The 22573-nt window shown below is 38.7% G+C and overlaps 1 protein-coding gene across 1 annotated transcript in view; it reads left to right on the top strand.

Annotated features, from left to right (window-relative positions):
• WWTR1 (WW domain containing transcription regulator 1) overlaps positions 1–19858 on the top strand; it is a 32147-nt gene extending 12289 nt beyond the window's left edge. The window contains exons 3-6 of the mRNA XM_035890036.1: positions 9202–9401; positions 17700–17833; positions 18377–18489; positions 19572–19858. Of these exons, the coding sequence (XP_035745929.1) occupies positions 9202–9401; positions 17700–17833; positions 18377–18489; positions 19572–19756 (632 nt within the window). The 3' untranslated portion in view covers positions 19757–19858. The remainder of the gene's footprint in view (positions 1–9201; positions 9402–17699; positions 17834–18376; positions 18490–19571) is intronic.
• The last annotated feature ends 2715 nt before the right edge of the window (positions 19859–22573 follow it).

Raw genomic sequence — 22573 nt, 5'->3', positions numbered from 1 at the left:
AAACAGTTTACACTCGCATGTTTTGGCTTCTGCAACTTGCAGAGTCTCTTGCCCAACGGATAATCCTTGCTTGGTGTATGTCCAGCAAAGTCATCAACAGAAAGGTCTCCTACGATGTCAGAAAACCTAGTTCACTAGAATATTGTTATTAATTTAAAAGCAAACAAAAGCAATAAAAGAATTTTTTTCATTTTTCATCTAACTGGAAGAAGAAAATTACATAGGTCTAATTTGAGATGTGAACTAAATAGTTGTAATTCCATGGACTGCAATGGAACTGTGGCCACATACTCTAGGTTTGGAACTTAGCTCCACATTTTTACTTGCTTTCATTTGAGCTGGAAAATTGTGTAATGGCTGTTTATTGAAGAGACTTACTTCATTTTGCAAAATAAATTTGTTTCTCCCCAAGAGAACTGAACTCAAGGCCACCCTGAGTCTGTCTGCTAGAATGGTGAATGCTTTTCACCTGCTATGTTATATCTAATCTCCTTTACCATAGAGTGGTAGATTTGAGCTTTTTATATTTTTCCTTAGTTTGCAGAACCTTAGAAATGTTAGACTGGGAGCACCAAACCCTGCCTAGTGAATTTAAGCTTACTGAAGACCAGTCGATTTTCCCTAGTTAACTTTTGATCTCTCAAAAACAGCCTAGAGGTCCTAAGGCTCCCTAGACCACAAGCTGAAAAGTGTTGTTAAAGTAGTGTTACTGATTTCTTAGATGAGTGCAATTGTACTGAAATCAGTATTCATATTGGGTAGTCTAGCTGGAGCATGAACTGCAGGTTTTTCTTTTTTAACCCAAACTCCATTATGTTCCTCATAGCATTCAAACACAAATTCAGAATTCAAAATAATAGCAGGCTTTAATAAAATTGCATAAACGGCACAACAGATGTGCCACATGATCATATCATAAGGAACAGAGTTTGTAGAATGTCATTGTAGTGTTAAGTTGCTCACTGGAGTTGACACAAGACTTCCCTTTGACTTCACTGGGCTCATTCAAACCTTTAGTGACAAAGAGTTACCAGCTATATTCAAAAACAGTGTTACTGGACTGTTCAGTACAGAGTTCAGCTCTGGTTCAGCTGACTAGTTCTGGAAAAGCAGCTAGGTAGAAAACTTCCCTCAAACTAAGCTTAAGTACATACCACAGGGGTAATTTTTCCATTGTTTGGATTCTTTTCATTCCGACTAGTATATTTAAAGATTCACTATTATTTGAAATCTAGACAATATCAGACATATCAAACATGCCTAAAGGTATTTCAGGTACTATATTTTCCTGTTTTCTCCATGCATATCATTGTAGATCCACCCTTAAGAAAAGCAATGTACTGTTTATTCGATTTTTTTTCTTGTTATTTGAAGAACTCACACAGTGGAAAGTGAAAAAGCAGTGAGAAGTCTTGGTTCTGTAATAACCATATCATCATACTTTTCCACACTGATTTTGAGGAGACTAGAGTTATTCCTGGATGCCAGTTTTTGCCCAACTAGATAACCTTACAGGATAAAACCTACCTGATACTACATAGAGTGTGGTGCATAGAAAATGGGGGGGAGGAGGAGGCTAGAGAAAAAAGAGGGAAATAGTTCTAAGTGATAAGTGTTGACACAGTTATATGGGAGACAAATGTGGCCACAGATTTTAATGGTGTTGATTCTGTAAAGAAAATGTCTGGAAAGATGCAGGTAATTACCTGTAAAAACACACTTCCTTATCAATTGATGTATAAACTAGAGGTCAATAATAGCAAGAATCAGATATTCAGACTTTCTTTTGGAATTGTCCCGTCTAGGACAGTGATTTCATTTGTACAGATTTGTAAACTTCAGCATCATTTTTGCAAGCATAGATGAGGAAAAATTATGTAATGATTTTCAACAAAAAACAGGTCACGCAAAAGATTTCCAGCAAATCTGAACCTTAATTTTAATTTACTTTGTGGAAGGTACAGTCATATTAATTGTATCATTCCAGGACTACATACATCGGAAACGTCCATATTGTTTGCCACAGTGAAAGGAAACAATCACATTTTCTGTCATGAAACATGGAGAAGCATACACAGGACCAATATGAGCAGATCCTTTGACTTTACAGTGTGTAAAGATGTTCTGTGTACTGAGATTGGTATGGGATGGAGTTACTTTTCATATGTAGCAAAATAGAAATCACTCGCTAGTGTATTTTGGTTTATTCCCAGATGTACCTTGCCATAGTCTCTCTGTGCAGTCAGAAAGTTTGAGACATTAGAAAACTTCTGCAGTCTCTTCTCCAGCAGAGAAGCCAGCTCGGTGGAGCTACAGTATGTCCAGTTGCCTCCAGATGTGGTTTCCTTTTTTACCCAGACTTGAATTCAGATAGAGCTAAAGGATTTTTTTAGTATTAGTTTTGAATTACTAGTTTCTGGCATCCTGACTGAAAGGTTGTACATCAACTGTACAACTGAAAGTGTACATCAGATCAGTTGTACTGCACCTGAACAGAAAGTCCAATAATTTACAGAAAAATTTAGTTTACTATACAAGTGCTATGCACTCACCCTGCGTTTGTACTGGGTTTGGCTGGGATGGAGTTGATTTTGTAGCAGCCCCTATGGTGCTGTGTTTTGGGTCTGTGACTAAAACCATGTTGATAACACACCAGTGGTTTGGCTATACCTGAGCAGAGCTTGCAGAGTGTTGAGGCTTTCTGGTTTTTCCCACTGTTTCCCCTCCACACTGCAAGCAGGCTGGGGGTTCGCAAGAAATTGGGAGGTGACGCTGCCGAGTCAGCTGATCTGAATTACCTAAGGGGATATTCCATACCATATGATGCCATGCTCAGCAGTAAAAGGTCAAGGAAAGGATGAGGAAGGGGAGGCATTCATGGTTATGGCATTTGTCTTCCGAAGCAACCCTCACATGTACTGAGTACCTGCTTGCCAGAAAGTGGCTGAACATCTGCCCGCTGATGGGAACTCGTGAATAAATCATTTTGCTTTGCTTGTGTGCATAGCTTTGCCTCACTTATTAAACTTTCTCTATCTCAGCCCACAAGTTTTTCTTGGTTTTGGTTTTCCAGTTCTCTTCCTCATCCTGCTGGCAGGGGAGGAATTGAGTGACTGCCTGCATGGGGGCTTAGATTCTGGAAGCATGTGTCAAAGATGTTTAGATATACCTGCATGCTTTCCACGAGGTCTAGAATGATTTATTAGCATGGGCTTTGCACCACCTGCAGGTAATAAAGCTGCCTCTAGATACACACTGGCCCTGGATGTAGCACAGGACTAATCCACACATTAGATGCAGCTAGTACTGATCTGCGTAAGTAATTAAACTAATTGCACTCTGAACAAACCTTGTAATACTTGGAAAATTCACTGTATTTCACTCCTGGCTTATGTGGAGGATGTCAATGCTGGATGCTATTCTTAGCATCATAAACAGGAAGAACTTTTGTCTTGGGTAAATTGGGAACCCATACGGTGTCTTTGGATTGCTTAATATCAGAAGTACTGGACTTGCTTGTGCAATTGCAAACTTCTTCACTGAAAATGACTGATACCTACAATCACTACATTTACACAACACTATGAGATGCCCAAGAACATCTCTAGTGCCAAAAATTTTAAGTATTTCTTTACCTCACAGTCTTTTGACTGTTTACAATCTGGGAATTTTCACCAGTATCTTTCTGTGCTTACCAGACTACGTTCTCAGTCAGCCTGTCTGTTCCTTAATTCACCACTCCTTTAGCTGGAGCCAGGACTCCTGTTCAGGACTACTGGCTGTTACTGTTTTCATTTCATTCATGGTACTTGAAGACATTTTGCTATCAGTTACAGTGTTTTCCTGAGAGCCATGGTCATGCTTTCCATGAATGTTTCCTGTCTTGAATCAGGGACTCTTCATACATGTGGGATTACACATATGAAGCATTTATCTGCTGCTATGGATATTTGCTAGTGCGCAAACTGTATGGAGTTTTTTAGTGTCCAGATTGCCTAACATGGGCCAAGAACTGTGCTGAAAGTGGTAGTGGCTTCAGGGTGGCTGTTGACTGAGGGGAAGAGGGCCAAGCACTTCATCTTCTGTGCACAGCATGTCTTTGGCCTTGTGGTTTATCCTCTGGGAGTGTTTCAAACTGGAGCTGAGATGCTGCTTTTCATATGGCCCAGGCTTCAGTAGCCCCCAGGAACCTGATGGGCATTGCTTTTCAACAGTCTGGAGGACCATTTGGACAGGCTGCTTTGCAGAGAACACGTTCCACATGCCATCACATGTGAACTGCTGGTATAGAAAAGCCCTAAAACTTAACACATTAACTGAAGGCTTGCTCATAATTATTTGAGTGCCTTTCAGTGGAACCTATGCAAAAGAGTACTTGCAAATCTGCCATGATTTAATTACTCCTCAGCTAGTTCCCAGAGTCAGCTCTTTTATTACTGTACGTGTAATGTTTTGACCCTGAGGGTATATTTTTAGAGCAGCTGAATGCAGCACTTGTTGTGGGAAGTGCTGCAGAATGCCCCAGTTTTTGGTTTAATTTTGTTTTCTATAATAGATACAAAAATGAATCACCTAACAGTCTTGTGTTTTATACTATTTTTATTTCCAGTTAATGTTTGTTTTGAGCTAGGTTAGATTAACTTAATGTGCGTTATATGCGTGCATGCACATGCCCCAAAACTAGATTTGATTTCACAAAAGTAGACGATGTATGTCCTAAATTTGCTTATGGGACATTATTGTGAGTGCACTCAAGAATAATTCAAGTGGAATGATGCTGTTAGGCAGTTGGTGGAATCAAAACCTGAGCCTTAGCATCTATGTATTTATAAATTGGTTTTGAATGATACTTAAAAATTGATTTTATCACCATATCAATTTAATGTTCCATTTTAAGTTAGACTTTATTGTAAACATACTCTATCCAGATACCTTGACAAAACTATCTACTTGTTTGAAAGCACAGATACATGACTCCTCTATACGTAATGTTTCTGAGTCTATCTGGTTTGGGCTGCTATGAAAGTAGGTGTCTGGTGTTCAGACTGACTCGAGAGTTACCTGAATCCCATATTTTCTTGAAGCAGTGTATGCTAGAGGAAAACGTGGTGTCAGCAGGTTCAAATAACCTTCAGTAACTTTGCCTCTATGACCCAAATCAATGGTTCTTTAAAAGCCATTCCGATTAGCAGTAGTTTTGAACAGATGTATTTTTCTGTGGACCTGTGTCCCGAGATTTAGTCCTACAGACCTCTGAGGAGAAAGGCACTGACTGAAAGAGGAGCCAAGCCAAACAGTGCAGGTGGTGGAATTGGCTGAGGATGGCTCCTACCTATTTCTTTGCCTCCTGTGCATCTCCTGCACTGAAACTTGTAAAACTTTGCCGTAGCTATAGCTTTACATCATCAAACCCAGATGATGTAAATAACTTTTTTTTTGCAAGTAGAATGGATTTTTGTTGTTTCTTAGAAACATGATCACATACTTGTGGCATACTTAATTTTTAGATTTAGTGTGATGTAATTTCTATACTCCTGATGTCAAGGAGTGGGAATGCTTTCTTTACTCATTGTACTGCTCTTCCTGTAGTTCTTTGATGGTATGTAACTATGGATGATACTGCTTCAAAGAAAAGTAATTTACTCCAAGATACAGAGTTCATTGGACCAAAATACTCTGTCTGTCCCCATGAGAAGAAATTACTTGGAGGGTTATTGGGGACCATCGCTCAAGGAGAAGTATTCCTCAGCATTTTCATAATGTCTTGTTCTTTGCCTTCTTGCATGTATAATTTCAGCTGTGATACCACATGGGTACAGATGATGAAGAAGGGAGTATTTTATATTGCAAAGGCAACAAATAGCCTTGATAAATAGCACTACAACTCACGCCCTTGCCCTGAGTGTATCCCAGACACACCGTACAGGGTATTCATCTTTACTTAACTTTGCCTGGTTCTATCATTTGCATGTGCTGCTTAGATGAAAGCAATTTTCTTATGGAGAACTTACTGTATTGTGATAATCCTTCAGCCAGCCTGGATTCTTAGCATGGTTGTTCTATTCACTTGACCATTGACATGCCAAAAATTTAAGCACATGCTTATGCATATGAGAAGAGTTAAATTCCTGCCTCAGTGCTTATGGTCCTGGCAATTTAACACCAGATTTACACTGATATAATTTATATAATTGTACTTACAATGTTTCTTACTTACTTTAATGTGAATAAGACTAGCTTCACTGCATCTTAAAATGTGGTTCTATATATTGTTTTCCCATTATGAAAGTGGTTTGATTTCTGCACCCAGCTCTCATGCCTACCTTTCCCCTCTCAGCGCTACAGCTTGCTAACCTTTCTGGGTTTTTACTACTGAAAAGTTACTGAGCAGTGCTGGCTTTGGTCCGTCTTTCCTGGAACCAGCTTATTTTTCCCACCTGGACTCCTACATTGCTTGCACATAAGCATTTTCCTGGCTGCCCAGTTACTCTTGCTGGGAACTGGTCTAGCCAGAAAATACCTTCTTTTTATCCCCAGGCAATTTTTAGTTTGCTGTGTGGCCACAAAAATGCTTTTGCCAGCTCACTAAAGGGGTAGCATGTGGGCAGGAACAAGCAGCTGGGTGTGGAAGAGGTGATAAACGGCAACACTCTTGTTTCATGTGGAAGCGTGATGTCATTTGTGTGGATACAGCTGTTCGTGGACCACACATAAACTGAATCGGTGGAAAGATTATATTACTGCAGCGTTGCCTTTACCTTGGATTATTTCTTGAGCTGGATTTGTCACTGAAGCTAAAATATCATGTAGCTGCACTCTCAAATGGTTCCATAGCCTTTACGTGCTGGACCTGTGTGGTACTGGATCACCCAGAGGAGAAATTTGATTCAGATCTGATGTGAACACATGTAAATATTTCTGTCAAAGCAGGGCAGGGTTTATGCTGGCCTAATGCCTGTGTACCTGCCTTATTCCAGTTGCAGAAAGACAAGACAAGACAGTACCTGATTTAGCAGAAAGTTGGCTAGCATAAAGTCACCCTTTCGAAAAAAAATTTAACTTGGAACTGGCAGAGTGAGTTAAGTTCACCATTTTGCATTGTGTGGGTATCATACATTTGATCCAGGCTGCGAAATCATCAACCCATTTCTTTCAATGCACACTTCTAACAGTGCTTGTTGTACTGTATCCTGCAAGGTCAGACATGTACGCAGCATAAATATGTTCAGGTCTGAGAAGCACAGAACTGAGTTGAGATTTCAGTTCTCATATGGTAAGAACAATAAGTGAAAGATAAAAAGGGAGATGCAAATCTTAGTCCTTTGCACAGAAGAATACTCTATCTCTTCTAGAGAGTATTTTAGTATGTTGGGTGTTCTTGTTAAAAGGTAAGAACTTTGTTAATTGTGCGATTGCCCCATTAGTGAAAGAATCCTTGCAAAGATGTCAATTAATTTTTAAAGCAGTACTTGCCTACCACTTGTAATCCAGACTGGCTTTAGGTACTGTATGTGTTTTCTACTGGAAGTTTGAAGGTGGGGAAGGAAAAGAAGGAACCGTTCGCTCAGTGGTTCACAAAAAGTTTTAGGTTGCATTGCTGGGAACGGATACATTTTACTCAAAAATAAAAGGAGGTGCAAGCAGAGGCTATGCAGTTTCCTCTCTGTCTCATTTTCCTCCTGATTTTTCCAAGCCTATTACTAAGAAGGAAACATTTTTGGAGAGAAGGGGTGGCTGTGTCCATGGACAAGTGATAGCTGCTGTCAAAGGTGCCAAATGATTATTTTAGCTTTGTGGCATGATTACCAGAGTGACACCTTAATCCCTAATTTATTAAACCTTTTTTGTTTGCAAATGAAACCATGATTTGTAATTCAGCCTTACCTGGCTTATGTAACTCTGAGAGGAGTTATGCCAGGCCTGAACTTGGCATCCTTTTGAATTAATTTTATACAGGGTTGCATTTAAGAACTCATTGAACTTGATGCTTGCCTGATATGACTGTTTAAAGCAGCAGTGAGTTTGGGCAGTTCTTTCAGTACAAGATTGATTAAGATTTTTGCTGGGTTTGATAATGAAACTGGTATGATTCAATTAACTTGTAATTACACTGTTTTGCTATTGATTGTAATTCTCATACTGTGAACTCAGATAGCTAACTTTACATTGACTGCACCTTGAAACACGGAATGTCTGAGGCCATTTGGAAAAAAGGACAGTGCTTGTTCAAAAGAGACAAAGACATCTATCAATAAAAGTTAGCAGTGATTCTCACTACTTTGCTTTTTTATTTATGAATGTGGTACAGATTCAGTTTCATTATCTTTTCCTTGCATTTCACCTGCTTTGAAAAAGTGAAAGTACGTTAAGGAAATTATGGAAAGATGTAGCTCCTGAAGTTTCTGATGTCTTCTTATTGAGCTGCTTTTTGTAACTTCTGACAGTTGAGCTTGTTGCATCTCATTAGATGCGCTTTTTTCTTCAGTTACAGTTTTCAAGCTGCTTTTCATTACCGTAATGTGTGAGTGCCTGTGAGGTAAGGAGTGCTTAAAACACTTCTGTGAGACACAAGAATAATATTAACCCTCATTTATAGATAAGTACACAGAGATTGTGATTTATCCGTGATAATACAGGAAGGCTACAGCCTGGCAGGGAACAGGGCCTCCTACAAGGTTTGCTTCTTCACTGGAACTGGAACATCTCCCCTCTGCATGTCACTGAAAAAGTGTGTATCATCTCCTTCATAGCGGTGGAAAACACACAGTGCTCATTATTTCTGCTGGTAATTATTCTTAGAATAATTAATTTAGATCTGTGAATAAAGAAAATGTTAAGATTGAAAACTTTTTTACTATCTTACTGCATATTATAGGCACACATGTGTAGAGCAATTTTCAGTTAAAAAAACTTGCACGTCATTTACTACATGTCATTGGGTAAATATTTGAACATAGCAGGATGAATGTAAATGCTTGTCGTATTATAAGTGTTCATGTTTTATACATATATGAAATACTAAAAATCATTTATTAAGCAGGTACTACTACCAGATCTTGCCAGGTGGACTAGTTAGTCATTTCAAATACAGTAGTTCTGATAACTCTATACTCACTGTAATTGAGCAACGTGTGTCCTAGGTCCTCTGTTCTTCAAGTACAAATCTACTTAACCAGCCATGATGTATTTTCTTTCCCACAGTCATGAATCACCAGCACCAAATAACACCCAACACAGCCATGTCGCAGCAGAGTCGTCCTCCCCAGACTCCACAGCCAGGGCTGTTGAACCTGCCCAGTGCACTGACCACACAGCAACAGCAGCAGCAGAAGTTAAGGCTCCAGAGAATCCAGATGGAGAGGGAGCGAATTAGGATGCGTCAGGAGGAGTTACTGCGACAGGTAACGCCAAGAATACTCTTTCATTTTGTGCAAGAGCCTTTAGTTCAACGCATCCAAATTTTTTACCAGGTACAATTAGTAGCTCTGTTATTTATGTCAAGATTAACCATTGCTTTAGGTAAGGGTAACCAAAAAACTAATCAAAATAGAACTTTTCATTTTTTTAATCTAAACTAGCATTGAACAGAACACAAAATGGTCATCTGACAGGAGTTACAGACCTGATGTCTTTCTTACCAGCTGTAATAGTAGTGTAAGGACCAAATTCCATTCTGCATCTGTTTATAAATCCAGAACAACTATCATTGATTAATTTTCAGTTTAACTTGGTTTGCATAGTAGTCCATGTTCGTGCTTCACTGAAGGTAAAGGCAGAACACATGGAGTTGTTCTTGACTCTGATCCCAACTCTAACTTGCGCCCCTTGCCTTTGAATTAAAATAAAATCCCATTCACATCTTACATGAATACCTCTGATTTGAATTTTTTATTGTCCTGTATCTTAAGTTTCAGCTCCGTATAATGACTCCTACAAAACAGATATGTAACTTCCTTTACACTGCCTTAAGGAAATAGAAAGTCTTAACAATTGTGTTTCTTCTATTACAGAAAACTCCACTGATGATGTTGTGTTTTGCATGGCATATTAATCAGCTTCCTTAGAAAAAAATAAATAACCTGTTTCTCTCAGGAACAGTGTGAATGAAGTACATTTTATCAAGAATGGTGGCCTTGTAAATGCTGCAGTTACAGTTCTAAGTACCTTTAAAAACACTAACTTTCACAAAACCACAGAATCCCAGAACAGTTGAGGTTGGCAGGGACCTCTGGAGGTCATCTGGTCCAACCCCCCTGTTCAAGCAGGGACACACACAGCTGGGTGCCCAGGACCATGCCCAGATGGCTTCTGAGTATCTCCAAGGATGGAGACTCCACCACCTCCCTGGGCAGCCTGTGCCAGTGCTCGGTCACCCTCACAGTGACAAAGTGTTTCTGATGTCCAGAGGGAACCTCCCGTGTGTCAATTTGTGCCCATTGCCTCTGATCCTGTCACTGGGCACCACTGGGATGAGCCTGGCTCCTTCCTCTTTGCACCCTCCCTGCAGGTGTTTCTATGCATTGATGAGACCCCCCCCTGAGCCTTCTCCTGAACAGGCTGAACAGCCCCAGCTCGCTCAGCCTTTCCTCATAGGAAAAGGAGTGGGCTCACATTTTCTCTAGCCTTTCTGTTGTCACCCAGGTACTTACAGAAGCTTTTCTTGTTGTCTTTGACTCCCCTGGCCAGATTCAATTCCAGCTGGGCTTCAGCTTTCCTAACCTCATCCCTGCGTGCTCAGACAATGTCTCTGTATTCCTCCCAGGTTACCCATCCTTACTTCCATCCTCTGTGGAAATAATAATTTTGTGGAATTATTATTTCATGCCTTCAGTCCTTTTGCCTTTGGGATTGTGCCATAATTAGTAGTTATTTTAGAGTAACGTTTGTTTATACTGTATTTAGAAATACAGTATGACATTTCTTTGCAGCAGGTAGAAGCATGTTTGTTACTGGGCTTATAACACCAATTGGCTGAACTTTTCTGATGATTTATTAGATAACCATAAGTTGCTGTAATGTTTTGAAATGTTAGTGACTTGTGTAAAATGCAGAGAGAAGCATAAGAAAAATCCTCACACTTAGATGCCCTCTGAGGAGGAGTAGCAGAGTGTATGTTGTAGCTTGACTAGCCACAAGTAAGTGAGGAGCGATGCACTTTTTCCTCTCAAGTCTGGAGGAGAATGACTGAGAGAAAACACATTAGCAATGGCAACAGACTGGAGCGTCTCAGTGACCTCTAGAAGACTTCGTGGGTAATAAAGAAGGGGACGCATACATCTTTAAAACCTTTACATCTGAAATAGAGATCTGGATGATCAGAGCAGGTTCACCAGAAGGGAGACATGCTCACTAAGGATTTGTCATCTTTGAGAGGCAGCAGTCATGAAAACCTCAAATTAACGGCCAGCTTTTTTGGTTTTCTCTTTGCAGCCTTTGAATGTTGGTTTTGCTAAATACGTAGGGTTTGGGGTTTTTTTAAATATACTAGCTCAGTAAAATCAATGGGAAAAAAAGGTCTTTAATGTTTGTAATGATTGAGAATTTGCGGTGCTCTTTTTCCATGCTTTTATTTCAGAAGAAATAAGTTTTTCATTGTATTTTACTAAAACATCACTTTTCAAAAGCAATAATAAATATTATTACAATCACTCACCAAATTAAAGGTTATTAGAATTGTATTGAAAGTGCTTTTTTTCCTTCATGTACAGAAAATAGAGTTTGATGTGCGTTTTTATAGTAATACAGACTTCTAACAACAGTTAGAAGTTGTAGTTTTCTTCCCATGTACAAACTATGTGTAAGTCAAATTTTTCTCCAGTTACACCATTGGAACTGTAGTAACTTCATCTTGTGCAGACAGAAAGACCAAATGTAGGATGAATGTACATACTATCATTTAGGAGGCTTTTGTAAAAGAGAAATTGATAACAAAATGAAAAAGGATCTCTGACAAGAGAATCGCAAAAACAGTGAAAATATTTGTAAAAAGACTTTACAGCAATGTATTTGCTTCATTTATATTTTTTACTCTTTTACCTCCTTTCTTTAAATATGTGTAAGAACTTTAAAAAAAATAATTTAACAAAAATAATTAACAAAAAATCATTAATACATTTTGCAACTGTACAGCACCATCTAGCTGTATTTGTAAAAAAAAAAAAAAAAGCACTAAAATGATGTGCTTTTGTAGCTCCTGCAGCAACACTTTGCATGTGATTATTCCCATTGTCTTTGGTGAATTTATGTAGATGCTCAAAGTTCAGCAAGTGCTCAGTGCTCTTGCTGAACAGGGGGTGAAAGGCAGATACAATTCCACTGAAGTTCCTGAATTTTTTTACCTGCTCATGTTGGGGCTGAATTTGACTTTTATGGTTCAGACCTGAGCCTGGAAAGTGTACAGACACCAACATCTTGTGCCCATGCTCAGTTTCCATTACCCTTGAATATGATATATGACCTGTGTGTGCAGAACCGTGTTCAAGGTGGTGGCCTCTGGCCTGAGCAGTGATCTCAAGTCTTTTGCATACCCCCTCCTTTACTATCAAGAGCTCAGAACATAATAGAGATGGGTGTGGGAAGAGAGTGGGGATGTCTGGTATGAGTTTAGTCATAATTGTCATCGTGCTAATAACGTGTTTAGCTATTTTTACTCTCTTTGGATCTGTTCTTGCTTCAGGACAAGAGCAAATTAAGCTTCAAAACAGTTGTGCCATTAACAAAAGGGCTGGTTTCCCTGCTCTGCTGACTCTGTTTTACTTTGAAACTAACACACGCACAACACTCTGCAGCTGTGCTGTACTTAATCAAGCCTCCAATTTATTATGTCCTGTACCACCCTGCACCTATGGTGTTTCTTTGAGCTCTACGTTATGTAAAGTAGGACAGTATCACTTTGCATTACTAAAGTTTTCAGTGCTCTTAGGGAGCTTAGGGAACAACATATTTCCCACCCAAGGGAAGCAAAATGCAAAATCCATCCTTCCTAACAGAACTTTATGAACTTCCTGCCAGTAACCTGAGCGCTCCTGAACCCTGGCAGCTGAGAAGAATGCAACAAATTCCTCTGGAGTCATCAGTGTTCAAGTACAGTTACTCCTGCCCTGACCCTTCACTGCTGCTTTTGCTTTTCTAGTATAACCTATCAAAGGGGAAAACGCTGAGTAAGTGTGCACGCTGCTGCTAGCAACTGCGAGGAGGTGCAGAGAGTTTGAGCGAGAGGGGAGGAATTCTTTTGGTGGGTCACAAACCTCCTTTCAGCCTGGCAGCAGCTGCTGGCTCCCCGCAGCCATTCCTGGCTGCAGCTGCTCGGGTGGAGCTGCACACCCAGCCAGGAGGAATACACAGTTCTGGAAGATCTCTGCTTAGGAAATTTGTTTCCTCCTTTGTCCTCTTCATTTAGTTGGTAAAGCCTCTAGAACTGCAGGCTGAGTACATGCCAAGAAGGGCAGCATTTCAGAAAAACAGTGTGACAGCTTCTATTTAAATGTTTCCTTGGTTTTGTCATTCTGGAAAGAGTTAATTTTCTTACTTACTGATTGGTTTTTGTCAGCTTTCCAAAGGAAAAGGCAGAATCTGCTTCTTACTCAGGAGCTTCTTGGAAATGGAATTAGTTAGAGGTGATGTCAGTAAGAAATCTCTGAAGGGGTCATACAGGGAAGATGTCCAGCACTCCTCTGTGGCACACACTTGAGCATTTAGCCCACAATAAAACCTGTTGTCACTTTGCTCCTGTTAGCTACAATTAGTTGTCCCAAGTACAATCGTTGCTGTTTATTGAAGTGGCACAGACATTGCATTATCAGAAAGTTGTTCTTCTAGTGTAACATGAAACAACTACAAGTTAGAACCAAACTTCCTAAGCATGGTCAGAGCAGTTATACTGCATATGCAATAAAGAGTTTGCACATTGTGCCCAGGGCTTTCAGCACTCAGAAAAACATACTGACCTTGTTAGTTGAGTGGATGTCGTGGTTTAACCCGGCTGGCAACTAAGGACCATGCATCCACTTGCTCACTCCCCCCTCCCTCAGTGGGATGGGGGAGAGAATCGGGAAGAAAAAAAAAAGGTAAGAGCCATGGGCTGAGACAGAGACAGTTTAATAAGAGAAAAGAATAATAATAGTAATAATGAGAATGGTAAGAGAATATGCAGAATATACAAAATGAATGATGCACAGTGCAGTTGTTCATCACCTGCTGACCGATGCCCAGCCCGTCCCTAGCAGCGATCACTCTTCCCCCCTCTGACCAACTAACTTCCCCCTTGAGCATGACGTTACACGGTATGGAATAGCTCTTTGGTCAGTTTGGGTTAGCTGTCCTAGCTGTGCTCCCTCCCAGCTTGTTATGCACCTGGCTGAGCAGGAGAAGCTCAAAAAGTCCTTGAGTAGTCTCAGCACTACTTAGCAACAACTAAAAACATCAGGGTGTTATCAACATTCTTGAGTACTAAATCCAAAACACAGCACTATACTAGCTACTATGAAGAAAATTAACTCTATCCCAGCTGAAACCAGGACAGTGGATTACTCCATGTTTGATAAACTTAAGCTGTTCTGGGAGGAGTGTCCTTAAAATGCAGCCTATGTATCTGTATTAACCTAAATTTAAGTAATACAGGTGCAGTTCTGGTTGGTTGTTTTTTTCAGATGGAACAAGCCAGCAGCAGCAGATATAAGAAATTCTCTGCTCTTTTCAGTGTTGTTTATTTGGCTGGGGAATTTTTTAATCAGCCTGTAAGATAAATGAAAAGCTGTAAGGAAATTCATGCCTATTTCTGTGCAGTTCAATGTGAGAGGAAGAATATTTATTTCATGGAGGGTTAAAGATGTGAAACTCCCTTTGTGAACTACACTATGGTTTTTGCAATGTACTTCAATTTTATGTGCAACTGCATTTTTTGAGTAGTTGGAGGTTCAGAAATCTCTACCAGTGCTTTTGTGTTTTGCTGTTTTGGAAAGCTACCAGAGGAATCCTAGACTCAAGGGAGAAGAGGTGTGTTTGTGCTTCTGTAATGAGCTCAAAGGAAGAAGCCATGACATGAAGAATGATAAAAGCCTCATGTTTCCTGTGATCATGTAATTAAATGTGTTCCATAAAGAAGAGATTTATCTCTTGTCTAGTCTTTGTCTATGTCTATTGAACTGTACAGATTTTTCAGTGGTTTTTGGAAACCTTTTCTCGCTTTCTTTGTACACATTTTTTGTCTTAAGTACAGTACTTCTGCAGTGGCTGTGGAAAGCAGTGGAGTGAATACAGGTCTTTCAAAGTAAAAGAATTTACAAATCTCAGAAATAAGCTGTCTTTGGCAATATAGTGAGAACAATTAGGTAAAATTAACTACTCAGATAGAACTACAAACTGTCAATATGTCATTACCTCTTGTGGAAATAGTTCCAATGCAAAGACAAATAATTTCCATCAAATTAGGACTTAGTCACAATATTCTGAAAGAGGCAAACAGTTGGATCTTGAACAGGATGTTTTCAGTTCTTTTATTTTTAGTAATAACTTTGATTTTTAGAAATTGCAGCAACCAGAATGATAACCAACATGTATTTTACATGTTGGCAAACTAGGGGAAAGGCTTTTTTTTTCTTTTTTTTCCTGTTCTGATCTTATCTTTATTAGTGTGGAACAGTGTCCAGTAAGATTTGAAAATGCACGGCCCAAGTATCAAAAACATGCACTTCATTGCTGAATTGGACTTCAACAAAAAAAAAAATCCTAGCTAAGTATATCCTGCCTCATTTTCTCTGTCTTCCCTTTCTTCTCTCTTCCTTTATCTTTCTATATTTCTTTCTTTCTGACTGTCTGTCTAGTATCAGCCTTGCTTGTGTTGCTGCAGGTGCTATTCTTATATTTAAAAAAATACCTCCAGTATCTTCATGTAGAGAGTTAAAAAAGCCAGTCTGCCCATTTTCTGAGGTTTGTACATTTTCAAAGACTCCAGCTGATTTAATTATGAATAGAAACATCACCATTAGAATTGTCACTTGACAAATGTAATGGCATACGTAAGCTACCGTACATAAGCTATTAAGAGGCCTCAGACTGTTTATTCTTAACACTTATTAAATAATGACAACATCTAATGTAAATTATTATTTATCAGTGAATATATTATATGAATCTGATTATGAAGGAAACATTGCATTAATGGACACCAATATATGTTAATTCCCAAGTAATAATTGTTACATTATTCATGAAGAGACCAGACCGGTCCTCCTCAATGAAAAAATCAATTGAAAACATAGGAAAATGTCATATTCTAGCCTCAAAAACATGTTAATCTTTTCTGTACTTGGGACAATGAATGACTGACTCAGTGGAGAGAAGTTTTCTACTGGGATTTAAATTAAACATTTCCTTTGTTTATTTCATTAAAAAAATAATAAGACTGAGTAAACTAGGTAAAAAACAGATGCAGCTTTATTATTTTAAAGTCTTAGGATATTTGTTTGGAACATCCCTATGGAGCCAAACAATGTTTGTATAGACCTCTGTACCACTAGATGTCATGGTTGTTTCACAGAGATAATGCTAGAAGAATTTATCTTCCAGGAAGTTCTGAAACAAGTTTCCTTTGGTTCTCATTGCTCGTTTGTCATCCTAAAGACAGCATAGATTAGGCAGGTGCTTATTAGTAGGCAGAGGGTTCATTCTAAAGACTATTGGGTCAAAGTCTTGGTTCCAGTGGTTTTCTTCTAACATGTTAAGTACTTTATGGTTGCAAGTGATACTCTTCTGCTTTGGCATATAGCAAATTATGTCATCTAGCAGCAACTCAGATAGTTTCAGTGCCTGATTTTGCTCTCTTATGCACCAGTTTAAACTGAGAGCAATTTCACTTAAGGTAAGCTGTTAGGAACAGATACATGGCAGATTAAATTTGAGTCTGTAGGTTTTAAACTGCTTTATCATTGCTACTTCAGCTCTCGGAGAACTTGGCCTCACTGAACAGTAAACCGAAATTGTAATTTTAGTGTTACACAGCTCCAGTATGCATGTCAAAACCCTCAACTGGAGTTAGCTGGCCCATGAAGCTGGCCCATGAAGCCCATGTGGACAGGCTGTCAATAATCAGTTGTTATGTGCAGGCCTATCAGTGTTTTATGGTGAAGTAACACACAATTTGTCCTAAGTTATAACGTAGGTAATTTGATTTTGTAGGGGTTATCTCTGTGGCCAGCAGAGGTGCAGTCATTCTGCAGGTAGTTGTTCTTGTTCAAGGTTTGACTTTCCCCTGGCTGTCTGCCACTGCCCCTCACTAGAGGTTGCCAGTGTGACAGCTCTGCCAGTGAAGGCATTTATATGAGCGTTTTGTGATCTGCATCACGCAAAAAGAGTGAGGCTAGTTTGAACAGGTAAACAGGCTCTCTGGTTTAGTGTGGAGCTGGTTAGAAAGTCCTCAAATACATCTGCATCCTGGCTGAACTACAGGACTGGCTTCCAGCCGTGGTAGTAACTGAAAGGTAGATTCTGCAGTGTTTTAAGCCAGCACAGCTGGGTAGAAAAGATGCTGGCTGTCTCCATTATGATTTTCTTCACAGCAGTGGAAACAAATAGTGATCAGTTACATTGTTTAGAATTACTTTCCTAAATAAGATATGTATATGTTACATGTTCACTTGTTACAAGACCGCAGTACTGAGCTGTTGGAATAATTCTTCCCTTATATTGATTTGCCTTTTCAGGAAGCTGCTCTCTGCAGACAACTTCCCATGGATTCGGAAAACATGGCCCCAGTTCAGACAGCCGTGAATACACCTGCCATGACACAAGACATGAGGCCTATTACAAATAACGGATCTGATCCTTTCTTGAACAGGCAAGTTCATGTCCTCTTCACTAGGCAATTGGTTTTGTTGCCTTCTCTACACTTCTAAAGCTGTCTCTCTGAAGTAGTTTCCTCTGTCAACTTCTAGTACTTACTGTGAACAGGGGGTACGGCCAAGTGGTTGACCTGAAATCTTTCGGTTTATACTTCAAGAAGGAATTTCAGAAAAATCAAACAAATGGTAACAGGTGGTTTTAATTGTTACTGTAGGTGTATGTAGAAGACTCTAGGTAGAATAGATACAATTACCTAAGTATAAATAAACTTTTTTTTTTCAGGCTATCAGAACTGTTTTTATCTAGAGAGTTATATATACATGTGTGTATTTCAAAATTTAAGAGTAGTCTCACTTCAGTTGTTTTATATTCGGGCTGATGTAACATGACCACATTAGTGGCCAACAGTTGAGAATGAGGCTTAATGACTCAGTATTTAATATCTAACCTACTGTGCTGTCTTTTTTCAAATGCCATGATCAGGGACTATATCTAACAGAACGTCTTTATTGAGGCTTTTTCATGTTTCAATTTATAGTGGGCCATACCATTCCAGGGAACAGAGTACAGACAGTGGCTTGGGATTAGGATGCTACAGTATACCAACGACACCTGAAGATTTCCTCAGCAACGTAGATGAGATGGATACAGGTAAAACACTCTGATTTAGCTTAAAATGTAATGATATTAACAACTTTGTTTTATAACCAGTAATGCTTTACAGTTGCATAACTGAATGATAATCTCTAGCTTTCCTATGCAAGAGAACAGACTGAGACTGGGGGGAAAAATGCCTGAAAGGTACTTAGTGCCTAAAAGGTTCTCAGCTTTAACTTAGTTCCAGATTCTACCCTTTTACCTTAGCCTAATACTAAACAAAATAAGTAAAAGTTGGAAAATGTGAGCTTTAATTTGTGTTTTCAGACCATAGTCCAAGGTAGGAGGAATAAAACTCTGGTCTTGGGTTACATTCTTTGTACAGATCACTGCATTTTCTAACCCTGTGAAATCAGTCTCATTAGTTAGTCCCTCACAATGGCAAAGTTGGATTTGCCTTCAAAGAGAGTGTGTTCAGCTAATTTAGTTTTTGGTATGTATTTGTTTTTATATCAGTGTCCTCATGGTGTTTAAAATACTGAAATAAATGACTAGGAAATCAACAAGGTTTTTTTCCAAATAGTGAAACTCTCAGTGCTTCCTCACCTGAACTTCCTTTTGAAGTCATCAGAAGTTCTAGATGATGCAAAGAGTGAAAGGTTTCTCTATTAAAGATTTTCATGTTGTTATTATTAATTTATGAAAAAAGCAGTATAATATTGCAGAGCTAAATTGCTGTAAACCACTTTTTTCAATTATGCCCCATGGACAGCATTCACCCTTGTGCAGAGAGCAGGATGGGGGGTTTACATAACGCTCAATTGCATTGCTCCCTTTGCAGAGTAGTGAACTTTGAACAATCATGCTTCCCGAGTGGAAGGTCAGAGGCTGATTACTTTGAACACTGCTGGAAAGGGCCTTTTGTGCTTTTGAGAGCAAAGCAAGGATATGAAATTAACTCTTCCAAGAATATGCAGTCTGCAAGCAAATATGGTTTTGAGGTAACGTTTGTAGAGGACAGGAATGCTCACAAGTGCTGATGGGAAAGGGGGAGTCTAATTTTTATATCAATTGTTGTTTTAAATTACCCACAAGAAGAGTTTGGTATTTCAAAAGTTCTTCTTTACTTTTCCTAGGAGAAACTATAGCACAGACATCAATGAACATAAATCCGCAACAAACACGTTTCCCTGATTTCCTCGACTGTCTTCCAGGAACAAATGTTGATCTTGGGACTCTAGAGTCAGAAGACTTGATCCCTATTCTCAACGATGTGGAGTCAGTACTCAACAAAAATGAGCCCTTCCTTACCTGGCTGTAATCATTCAGTGCTGATGGGGCCTACAATGCAATTCAACATTTTTTTTCCTCTTGAGATAGAGGTAGAATATCTGAAAATCCTCAAGAGATACAACTCACTGCCTTAACGACTTTTGTTACATCATCTTTATGGTCAGTTTAATCTCTGCCTGGATTTGATTGACACTAATTTAAGTATAAAATACATATATATATATATATATATACACAAAATACATATATACACATATATTTCTTCCTTTTTAAAAAAAAAGCACACTACTTTACAAATCTGTATACTTCTTTACCTTTTCAGACCAGGCAGAAAAGTTTCACTTTAAGGACAGAAAATGGGTGGTGTTTGTGCACGTCCCTGACTGATCTCTTAGGTATTGATTAACATCAGAAACCCTTTATGAATCACAGAAGCTAACTACTAGGTCACTTAGTTCAAAAAACGTGCACAGCATCAGACCATGAGAGCAGTTTTAACACTACGTTTATGACAATAGTATCAGAAGCTTTTTTTATCAACTTACTTAAGCTTTAAAAACCTTTTAATCATTCTTAGTAACTAATTGTGCTGTATGGAATACAGATTAAATCTGATCCATATCAGTCATAATAATTCTCATTATATATTTGTAAAGGCACAAACAGTACTAATGCAGTTTCTTTTTTCAGTATATTACTGTATAGTTTTTGGAAAATAAATGCTTTCAGGCTGAAAGTACCAGAATTGTTTAGCAACTTTTTTACACTACAGTATTGTTGCAAAATAAATCAGACTGGTACTGGCTGCTGCCTTTTAAAAACAAAGCAATGTATTATAAACAAGCATTTTTTTAAAGCTCTTAGATTTTGATGTTTACTATATTAAGCACTACAGTTTTGTAACTTGACACATGAACAATTTTTTATATATATAAAATCTGTAGCAAATATGTTAAGTGCAAAAACATGCTTTCAAAATCAGGTCTGAAAAACGTGGCACAACTTGTTAATGTCATATGTAGTGGGGAAAAACCCTTGCTCGTTCTGTTTTGAGTAATGTTTTTAACTGTCAAAATACATGTAGTTGTATACATGAAAAAAGAACTTTATCAGGGCAATGCTAAAGCAGTATTGTAACTGGTCTGGTAAAGTTGCTTAGTTCTTAAGTCTTTCACTTACCGTAATCAGTGTACAGGACACAGGGCGTGCTCTGTGTATTTCTACCTATTGTATATCCTACAAATACTTTTTATCAGAGGTTTGGGACTGAGAAAGCATCAAGGACATTAAGCTTGCAGTTCTCCTGAAATGCAAATGAAGTCCTAAAATTCTTAAATATTTTGAAATTATATTATTTATGATCTATGAATTTAAACTTTTTATATTGAAAAATATGTCTTTTTATGAAAGGCATTAAAACTTTTCTCTAAGCTTAATCCGGGCTATGTAGAGAGAGGAGGAGATGTAGCACTCAGTGTAAATGTGTGTTTGCCAGGTCTAATAACACTTAACAAGATCTTATCGATGCACCAGAACATTGATCACTAAAGACTTTTTTCTATCTGGTTGGGTGAAGGTAGGTGAAAAGGTCAGAGATGAAGTGGCGGGAATATGGACTAGGTTTGGAAGACAAATGATTACATAACAAATGTAGATCCTTGCCAGGAAGGGTGGCTGCAGATAGGGGTACACAGAAAACAGGTCGCCAGTGTTCAGTAAACAACATAGCAGAAGAAATGAATACAATCAGCTGCCTTGTCAATGATGAACTGCTGGGTGTACGTGATAGCAGAAGATGGAAAATAAAAAGCACACACACCAAAATTTTGAAAAAAGAGATGGGAGGCAAAGACCTATGGTCATGAAGTTTTAAGTAGCTCTTTTTGTGTTTTGTTTTGGGTTTGTTTTTTTTTTAATAGAAAATGAGATGTGATAGCAGAGTTGTGTCTGCACAGAATTTAGCTACAGAATGGGCATTGTGTTTCTTTTATTCTTTTGGAGGGTTTATTTGTTGGGGTTTTTTAATTATTTTTGCTAGTGCTAACTGTTGAGATAGCAGAAATTTCTTTTCAACAAACAGGGGACCGGGCAGGGCTGACCAGTATTACTGTAATTGCAATTAATCTCTCTTTTAAGGTCTTCTTCAGGTTGTCAGCCTAAATGAAAACCAGATGGTCCTAAGGCTTTGTTGTTTAGTGACATGACTGACTTTGGTAAAGAATTGGAGATTTTTTTGGCATCTGGTTGTGGTGCCAACTTGTAAGGCCAGCTCATCAGCACTGTGTGATTGGCCTGACAAACTGAAAGCCATTGGTGCTAGAATGATTTACAGTAGCTGCAGATCTGAGCTCTAGTGTGATTCGGTTGATACTGCTCATCATCAGATTATGTTTAGAATATGCAGTTTGTTCATTTGCTAGTAAGTCTGTACTACTGTAAATTTAAGTTTTGTCATAATGAAAGAGAGTCCAAGCAGACCAGGTTCTCGGCTGGTGTGAATTAGCCAACCTGTGTTGACTTCTGTTTGGCTACACTGAGTTTTATCAACTGAAGGCCATACTTCTTCAGTGTAAATCGATGCAGTTCTCCAGTAAAGTCACATAACAAGTTTATCAGAATTGTGAAGCTACAGACTTGATTCCTCTTTCATTGGTGTTTCAGGTGGGTAAGTGCCTAGGTTCAAAGACCTTAAACAGGTAAAAAAAATCAGAAACTACATTTCCACGTGACTTCCATAATAAACCAGCAGCAGATTTGGACAGGAGAGTGCTATGTGAAACATTACTTCCAGTGTACAACAACTGCCAAAATCTTAGGTCAGATTTTTACTCAGTTAAGAACTGTG

The sequence above is a fragment of the Egretta garzetta genome, unplaced genomic scaffold (assembly GCF_000687185.1).
Source record: "Egretta garzetta isolate BGI_Z169 unplaced genomic scaffold, ASM68718v1 scaffold172, whole genome shotgun sequence".
In the NCBI taxonomy this organism is placed as follows: Eukaryota; Metazoa; Chordata; class Aves; order Pelecaniformes; family Ardeidae; genus Egretta; species Egretta garzetta.
This window is presented reverse-complemented; position numbering and strand designations above follow the sequence as displayed.